Genomic DNA, 10,167 nt, shown 5'->3' with positions numbered 1-10,167 from the left:
GCCACCTCAATTGATGAGAGAGATCTGATGGTCCACGTATTTTTGGATTTTCTGAATTTCATTTTAATTCCATTTTCTTCAATAATTCATATTAAATTTAATATTGATCCAAAAAATATGGGACTTTCACAAAAAAAAATCAAATATTTTTCTCTTTCATATTTTGAATTAAAATTATTTTTTGGATCATTATTATTATTTTTCATGAATTAATTGATTTAGCATTTGTTTTTAATTGTTTAAAAATATTGTTAAGTGTCCAAAAATTATGAATTTTTTTCTCCAAGGTCCTTTGACCTTGTTTGACCTATAATAAATCTCATGGCCATTTATTTGGTGTTTTGATGAGATTTTAGAATTTGGATTATTTTATTACTTTTAATTGAATAAATGTCGTTTTAATTGTGTTGACCATTTGTATTGACTTAATTGAGTTTCTTATTTGTTGTTGAGCCTTGGTCAAGGTTGATTTGACTTTGTCAAGTTAATATTATTGGATTTAGGGGATTGATGGAATGTACATTCCATCTCCCAAAATGAATGAATAATATTAATTTGGTAAAAGTCCTCCTTTGACCAATTTGTGATCTCATTCATCCCCTTCCCTCTTCATCTAATTCCCCTTCTTTATCCATTCATTCCCAATTGGCCAATGACATCTCAAAGTCCTATTGCTAGTTGATTGAAAGATTAACATGAGTATGGATGAGATTAAGCCACACCTTTGCATATTTTTTGTGTGTGGTATATTTAATGAGCATATTTCATAATACTATGTCTCCAACATGCATTAACACCAAAAGTCTATTGTCCGACCTCAAATAGTTATGACTTCTACATAAGTCCAATTACGATTGCTTAACATAACACTAAATTTGTGACATAAAAGGCATAAGAATTCTAGTTAGTGAGATTGTAAGTCTCCCCTCTTCCATGGTATTGTGTGGAAATATGGCCTTCTTTCCTTCCTTTGGAAGATGTTTTAGTTCAAGGATCCATGTTTGTGGCAAGTGGGTTGAGTGTTCTCCAAAGAATTTCTTGAAATCAAAAGCAAAACAAAATTAACTACTAACTTACTAACCATTGACTTTTAATTTCAAGCTTTTACCTTTAATGCAGTTTACTTTTAGCACTCTATATCATTTGCCATTATACATATCATTCTAATTGTTTATGTTAATGTAATTTTCACTTTGTCCATTTGGACCATATTATGTGATATATTTTTGTTTTGTGCTATTTTGCTTGTATGTGTGGTCTTTGACCATTAATGTATATAATAACAACAAAAACCCTAAAAAACGTTTGTGTGGACTGTTGGCTTGATCAGTGGACCAATTGGACTTAGAATTTAGGCAACATTCCTTTGCTAATGGAATTGGCCAATGCCAATTTGTTATTGAACCAAGTACTTACAATAAGAAATTCATTTGATATATCATTCAAGATCTCTCCAGTTCATCTGCAACATTGATCATTGTTAAGTTGTTATGTTGGACCTGTGACTTGTGAAATTCACCTGCTACATGGGCTATTTTGAGGAAGATCGTGAAGTGGATAAGCTTGGATGAGGCCATCTTTATTTGATGCCTTTTCTCTTCAAGATTGATATAATTGTGCATTTGTGTGTTGCTTGATTCTAAAAGTCCAAGGGAATTCTGGGTTTCTATTGACATACTTGTCTATTGAATTTCCTCTATTTGGTCAGATCTCTTCATCTTCTCCCCATTTTTTTAATTTCAAAATCTCTCCCTCCCTTTTCAAAACCTTCTTTGTGTGAACTACTTTTGTTCTAAACATTGACCACTTTTGCAAAAAGGTAGAAACTTTGGCCTTATGCATTGAATTTTCAAACTTATTTTCTTGAATCAAACATGTAAATAAACTTAACTATACTTGACTTAAACCTTCAAAAACCCAAAAAGAACTAACTCATTCAAATCATTTTAGGCCCTTGTGCCTTTCAAACTTAAATTTTGTTAAAACCAACACACTCATTTTGAAATTTATAGCACAAACTACGAGGTTTTGATCCCTCATTTATATGTTGGTACGTAGGCACAAGACCGAAGGTCTTGTCAAACACAAAAATATAATTAATGAATTCTTTTCTCATCCCCTCATTCTATTTGTTTGTAAACATCACTTTATACAAAATACATATGCACACAAAAAGGGATCCCTAGGAGTACCTAGGACACTTTGGGTGCTAACACCTTCCCTCTGTGTAACCAACCCCTTTACCTGTGATCTCTGATTTTTATTAGTTTTTATTTGAAAACTTCTTACTTATTGGGTTTTGTTCGTACTTTTTCCCTTTTCCCTTGGAAACAGTAAAAGCACGGTGGCGACTCTTGTTAATTGATCTCTAGCTTGTCAATAGCTTGATGATCATGAATTTCCCGCTACAACATGGTCTGGTACTAAGACTACTAGTACATACAAGTTGATTCGAGGTACGTGTTATATTAATAGTACTATTTTAATGGCTATTATTGAAACTTGTGCAACACATTCTTTCATTTGTTTTAATTGTGCTAAGAGGTTGGGTTTAGACTTATCGTCCATGGTCGGGAGTATGATTGTTGACACTCCGACTCTGCGTCCAATGACCACTTCTGTAGTTTGTTTGAATTGTCCATTAACTATTTATGGTAATAATTTTGGAATGGATTTAGTTTGTCTATCACTGAATAAACTTGATGTTATCCTTGGGATTAACTGGTTGGAGTTCAACCAAGTCCATATCAACTGTTACAACAAATATGTGTTATTCCTTGAAATCGATGAAGATGGGGGATTATTTGTGATGACTAAGCAAGCGAGTGAGGTTGTGAATGTTGGGGCACAGGTGTTCGTTATGTTGGCATCTATGAGTGCAGAAGTCAAAGCAGCGATTAATGAGATACCAGTGGCATGTGAATTTCTAGAACTATTCCCAAATGATATAAGTGATTTTCCATTAGAGCGAGAGATAAAGTTTGCTATTGACTTAGTAAATAGCACTAATCCTGTCTTAATGGCTCGATATCGAATTTATAATTCGGATTTGAGTGAGCTGAAGAAACAGTTAGAAGAGTTACTTGAGAAGAAATTTGTTCAACCATGTGTTTCTCCTTAGGATGCATCGGTATTGTTAGTAAAGAAGAATAACAATAGCATGACGTTGTGTGTTGACTATCAGCAACTGAACAAGGTGACGATTAGGAATAAATATCCTATTCCGAGAATTAATGGTTTGATTGATCTATTAGTCGGTGCTCGTGTTTTTAGTAAAATTGATTTGTGGTCGGGGTGTTGGTGTAAGCCCTAGAGGCCAATATTTTTGGTACTTGTATCGAATTATTTATTAATAATAAAAGGCATTTTATTTATTATGGTTGATTAATAAAGTCCCTAGAATAGATAGTCCGTTTAATGTATTAAGTGTGACTTAATCATGAGAACACATTAAACATAAGGGCACTGTTCTTAAAGTATCCATAGTCGAGCTTTAATGTGAAGTGAGATAACATTAAAGCATTAAGACTATTATGTTTGTAGACTGATGATCACATCTCATGGATCATGGATAAAGAGTTATCAAGTCTTAAACATAGGTATGAATATTAGGAGTAATATTTATACCGGATTGACCCGCTATGAGAATACTATATAGAAAGTTATGCAAAGTGTCATAAGTTATTCTCATGGTGATAATAGTGTATACCACTCTTCGACCTGAAACCACTATGGATCCTAGATGTAGAGTTGAGTGCCTTATTACTGATCCAACGTTATCCGTAACTGGATGACCATAAAGACAGTTGATGAGTACTCCACGAAGCATGCTGAGGGACATGAGTGTCCTAGAAGGAATTTGCCAATCCTGCGTAACAGGATAAATGTCTATGGGCCCAATATTGAACTGGACAAGGGTGACACGGTCTATACCTTGTGTTCAATATAGACATAAGGGCAAAGGGGTAATTATACACATAATTATTATCACAGGAGGTTTTGTCAGATCACATGACATTTTCGTGACTTGGGTAACAGTGATGTGTTGCTAGATACCGCTCACTGTTTATTATGTTAAATACGTGATTTAATATAATTGCCAACGCCGCGAAAACCTATAGGGTCACACACAAAGGACGGATTGATGAGAGATAGAATAATTAAGGAACATCGTAAGGTACGGTGTACTTAAGTAGAATACGAAATATGGTAAGGTACCAAGTACTTAAGTGATTTTGGCATATTATGAGATATAGGCCAAAATGCACTTAAGTGGGCTTTTTGGCTTGAAGCCCACACAAGTGGTTCTATAAATAGAGCTCTTGTGCAGAAGCTTTGTATGGGAATACAACACAACTGAAGAGTTGGAATTTCGTATCTCTCTTTCTCTCACTCAAAGCCTTCATTCACAAACAGCTAGCACTGCGATTGAAGGAATCCGTTCGTGTGGACTGAGTAGAGACGTTGTCATCGTTCAACGTTCGTGATCGCCCCGTGGATATGTATCAAAGGTTTTGATCATTATCAGAGATCTGCACCAAAGGTTTGAATCGCCACAAGAGGTAACGATTCTATCACTGATCATGCCCATTCGTAAGGATCACTAAATGGAGAAATTTTTTAAATTCCGCTGCGCCTTGGATGGCAATTCTCCAACAGTGGTATCAGAGCCACTTACGAAACCATGAATCTGATAGCTGTTTTTGTTCTGTAATAATATGATTAAAGACAGAATGAATCAAAGGTTAAATTGAGATCGATCAAGTTACATATATGTGATATATGTAACCCTGATGCAAAATACATTATATATGATATAGTGTTCTTGTTTCGTTCATTCAAACCCTCGATGATTGTTTTCCTTTGAGAGATCAATGGTCATTTGCTTCTTGATCCGACATTAGTATGGTGAAGCAATAACGTGTTGATCAATCATACTGAATTAACAATCGAGACGTGTTTGACGGTCTGAAATTGGTGCATCAGGGTTAGTGACGGCACAAGGGTTGTGTTGTCAGAGAGTTATGCGATTGGGGTTTGAACGCACAAGAGTTGTGCTTCCTAAACACTTTTTGGAACAGTGTTAACCGATTAACGCGTATGGTTAACCGGTTAACGCAATGCGAAATTAAAATTTTTTAAGTTTTCAAACAGTGTTAACCGGTTAACGCATTTGGTTAACCGGTTAACGCAAGGCGGAAAACAGTTTTCCAAGACATTTTCAAACAGTGTTAACCGGTTAACGCATTTGGTTAACCGGTTAACGCAAGGCAGAAAACAATTTTTTCAGATTTCAAAACAGTGTTAACCGGTTAACGCATTTGGTTAACCGGTTAACGCAAGGAAATTTTCGCCCATTCGGCTAACTCAGTGCTTTAAAAGTGTCAAGTGTTGATACGAAAAGCGACATCGATTTTAAATGAATTGTTCATTAAAATGTGATGATCGGTCGTCGAAATTTAATTTGTTTTTAATTAATTAAAGGAATTAATTATAATAATAATAAAGTGTTTATTATTGTCTTGTGGTGATCGGTTATGGCCTTAGTTTTCCTTTGTTTTTGTTTTGGGTTTTTAAAATACGACCTGCGTGTCGTGCCTCTCTTTTAATCTCCCAAATGTAACTTCTTTTCTCATCTCACTCCCTCGTATGTAAAACGAGTTTCTTTCATGTAATGTAATGATATGAAGAAAGCAAAGAAGTCAATGCCAAAGGAGGACAACCTTGAAGATCTTGCTTGGAGAAGCGTAGATCGTTGTAGGTTAGCTTAGGTTCTCTCATTGGCTTGGGAGAACAATTGCGCTAGGGGCCATAACTGTTTCATTTTGTATGTTTGTATGTTGATGCATTTGAATGTATGTTGATGCATGTGAGAGACGGTTTATATGATAAACAAGCCGGTGAGATCAGAAAATTGCAATTCCCTCAAAACTAAATATTAAGTTTTAAGCTTTCCAAGTTTTAACACTCATCAAGACTAGTATCGAATAATGTAGGTTTCGCCTACGCGAGGTGCATGTTCTATATTAGTAAGGTGCGATGGGATAATTGTAATATCCAACTGTTAAAACAATGGGTCAAACTTAACTAAACAAATTATAATAAGATTATATATATGTTTAGAAGCAAGAGTTGGGAATGATCCATATGATGGATTGGAATAAGGAGTTATTCACCCAACTGAAATTTTCGAGAGTTGTATGAGATACAATTGGAAGGAGTTCCTACCTAAATAACCTAGTTTTGTGTAATCCGCCTACGCGGACTTAGAACGAAGTGAAATATGGATCTCGACCCACTAGAAAATCTTCCAACGGGATTTTTCGAATCAAATGATGAGGGTCATTTGTTTTGAGTAAAATAGTGGGAGCATATTTAATTAAAGGCCTAATTAAATATGTCAATGATACTTATATTTTCATTAATCCTTATGTAGATTACCATGACAGCAAACACCTCTAACAACATCCTGCGATCAATCCTTGATAAGGAAAAATTGTCTGGGACAAATTTTCTGGATTGGCACCGAAACCTGAGGATTGTCCTTAAACATGATAAAAAGCTGTATGTCTTGGAGACACCTGTTCCTGAAGAGGAACCTCCTAGTTCTGCACCTAAGGCAGAAAGAGATGCTTATAAGAAGCATGTCGATGATGCCAATGAAACTGCTTGTCTCATGCTAGCTACCATGAACTCAGAATTGCAAAAGCAACATGAGAACATGTCAGCATTCGATATGATCGAACACCTGAAGTTGCTCTATCAAGAGCAAGCAAGGCATGAGAGGTTTGAAGTTTCAAAAGCCCTTTTTCAAAGCAAGTTAGCTGAGGGAGCCCCTGTAGGTCCCCATGTACTCAAGATGATTGGGTATGTGGAAAACCTTGAGAGATTGGGTCTTCCCCTCGAAAAGGAACTTGCAACTGATTTGATCTTGCAATCGTTGCCAGATAGTTTCAGTCAATTTGTCCTAAATTTCAATATGATTGATATGGACAAATCTCTTCCTGAACTGCTCGCCATGTTAAAAACTGCCGAGCAGAATCTGAAGTCAAAAGGGAAGTCCATTCTGATGATCGGAAATGGAAAGAGACAGAACAAAAGGCCCACTAAGCAGAGTGATAAGGGGAAGGGCAAGGAAGTTGCCAATCCCAGACCCACTGCTGCTTTGAAGCCTAGTGGAGGCATAGCAAAAGAAGGCACCTGCTTCCATTGCGGTAAGACCGAACACTGGAAGAGGAACTGCCCAAAGTACCTGGAAGATAAGAAGAATGGAGTAGAGACTTCAACTTCAGGTATTTTTGTTATTAATTTATCTACTTCTACATAATGAGTATTAGATACTGGATGCGGTTCTCATATTTGTACAAATGTGCAGGAACTAAAAAGGAGTAGAGATTTGGCAAAAGGTGAAGTCGACCTACGAGTTGGCTATGGAGCAAAGGTTGCTGCTTTAGCCGTAGGAACTTTTGTATTGACTTTACCTAGTGGTTTAATAATTCAGTTAGAGAACTGTTATTATGTACCTGCAATTAGCAGGAATATTATTTCCATTTCTTGTTTGGACAAGTTTGGTTTTTCATTTATAATAAAGACCAATTGTTGCTCAATTTATTTGAATGATATATTCTATGCTACTGCACAAATGAACAATGGACTATATGTCCTTGATCTTGAAATTCCTATTAATAACATTAATACAAAAGGGTGAAACCTAACGAGTTAAAACCAACTAGGTAATAATATTAAAACTCTTCGATCAGATCGAAGTGGTGAGTATTTAATCCTAGAGTTTGATGACCATCTGAAAGAGTGTGGGATCCTATCCCAACTTACTCCTCCTGGAACATCCCAATGGAAGGGTGTATCTGAGAGAAGAAATCGAACCCTGTTGGACATGGTCCGATCCATGATGAGTCAAACCAATCTTCCAAACTCCTTTTGAGGACATACACCATTGACATCAGCTTACACACTTAACCGTGTTCCATCCAAAAGGTTCAAAAGACACCATATGAGATATGGAGTGGTAAGAGACCACATATGTCTTACATGAAGATTTGGGGTTGCGAAGTTTATGTGAAACGACAAATTTCAACTAAGCTTGAGCCCAAATCTGACAAACGCTTATTTGTGGGGTATCCTAAAGAAACAAGAGGATATTATTTCTACAATCCTTCTGAGGGCGAAGTGTTTGTCGCTCGAACTTGAGTTTTCCTAGAAAAGAGATTTTATTTCCAAAGGAATCAGTGGGAGGAAAGTAGAACTTGAAGAAATTCAAGAATCACAAAGTATCGATACACCTATGGAGGAATTAGAGCAGGAAACACAAGTAGTTGTGTAAGAGCAATCTGCTCAAATAGAACAAGACCAGCGTAGGTCAGGCAGGATACGTCACCTACCTGAGATATATGGATATCTGATCAAGGTGATGTATTACTCATGGATCAAGATGAGCATGTGACCTACTCATGGAATCTTCGCCTTGATGAAACAGTAAAGCTGTATGGGTTCATCAAGAACGAAGATGAGCCTTGTGTCTACAAGAAGGTTAGTGGGAGCATGATCGTATTCCTGGTATTATATGTAGAAGACATATTACTCATTGGAATCGATATCCCTACCCTGCAACAAGTAAAGGCTTGGTTGGGGAAATACTTTTCTATGAAGGACCTGGGTGAAGCAGTCTATCAGAATCTATAGAGATAGATCATGAAATGCTTGGCCTAATTCAGAGTACATAGACAAAGTTCTGAGACGCTTTAATATGAATGATTTCAATCTGGTTATGTGTTTTGCTTAAATGGTGGCACTGTGAGCTTGAAAAGTTCAACGCAAGATGCAGTTGCTGATTCTACAACTGAGGCTGAGTATATTGCTGCCTTAAGTGCAGCAAAGGAAGCTGTTTGGATCAATAAACTCGGCATAGTCCCTAGCATTGTGGATCCCATTGGTCTCTATTATGATAACAATGGTGTTATCGCACAAGCTAAGGAGCCTAGATCTCACCAACGATCCAAACACATACTTAGGCGTTGTGCGAAAATATGTAAAGTACCTACACTAGACAATATAGCTGACCCACTAACAAAGCCTCTTGCGCAGCAGAAGCATGATGGCCATACTAGATCAATGGGCATACGGGGTATGTCTGATTGGCTCTAGTGCTAGTGGGAGATTGTTGGTGTAAGCCCTAGAGGCCAATATTTTTGGTACTTGTATCGAATTATTTATTAATAATAAAAGGCATTTTCTTTATTATGGTTGATTAATAAAGTCCCTAGAATAGATAGTCCGTTTAATGTATTAAGTGTGACTTAATCATGAGAACACATTAAACATAAGGGCACTGTTCTTAAAGTATCCGTAGTCGAGCTTTAATGTGAAGTGGGATAACATTAAAGCATTAAGACTATTATGTTTGTAGACTGATGATCACATCTCATGGATCATGGATAAAGAGTTATCAAGTCTTAAACATAGGTATGAATATTAGGAGTAATATTTATACCGGATTGACCCGCTATGAGAATACTATATAGAAAGTTATGCAAAGTGTCATAAGTTATTCTCATGGTGATAATAGTGTATACCACTCTTCGACCTGAAACCACTATGAATCCTAGATGTAGAGTTGAGTGCCTTATTACTGATCCAACGTTATCCGTAACTGGATGACCATAAAGACAGTTGATGAGTACTCCACGAAGCATGCTGAGGGACATGAGTGTCCTAGATGGAATTTGCCAATCCTGCGTAACAGGATAAATGTCTATGGGCCCAATATTGAACTGGACAAGGGTGACACGGTCTATACCTTGTGTTCAATATAGACATAAGGGCAAAGGGGTAATTATACACATAATTATTATCACAGGAGGTTTTGTCAGATCACATGACATTTTCGTGACTTGGGTAACAGTGATGTGTTGCTAGATACCGCTCACTGTTTATTATGTTAAATGCGTGATTTAATATAATTGCCAACGCCGCGAAAACCTATAGGGTCACACACAAAGGACGGATTGATGAGAGATAGAATAATTAAGGAACATCGTAAGGTACGGTGTACTTAAGTAGAATACGAAATATGGTAAGGTACCAAGTACTTAAGTGATTTTGGCATATTATGAGATATAGGCCAAAATGCACTTAAGTGGGCTTTTTGGC

General features: G+C 36.6%; 1 protein-coding gene across 1 annotated transcript; it reads left to right on the top strand.

Moving 5' to 3' along the window:
* The first annotated feature begins 2,485 nt into the window (after positions 1–2,485).
* On the top strand, positions 2,486–3,121 carry LOC127131467 (uncharacterized). Its single transcript, XM_051060388.1, has one exon. It carries the CDS (start codon positions 2,486–2,488, stop codon positions 3,119–3,121), a length of 636 nt encoding a protein of 211 aa, XP_050916345.1.
* The last annotated feature ends 7,046 nt before the right edge of the window (positions 3,122–10,167 follow it).

The sequence above is a fragment of the Lathyrus oleraceus genome, chromosome 3, assembly GCF_024323335.1.
Source record: "Lathyrus oleraceus cultivar Zhongwan6 chromosome 3, CAAS_Psat_ZW6_1.0, whole genome shotgun sequence".
Taxonomy (NCBI): Eukaryota; Viridiplantae; Streptophyta; class Magnoliopsida; order Fabales; family Fabaceae; genus Lathyrus; species Lathyrus oleraceus.
This window is presented reverse-complemented; position numbering and strand designations above follow the sequence as displayed.

What these genes read in the sequence shown, in the direction of transcription:
- LOC127131467 (XM_051060388.1), top strand. Translation starts at nt 2,486, where the DNA reads ATGGCTATTATTGAAACTTGTGCAACACATTCTTTCATTTGTTTTAAT.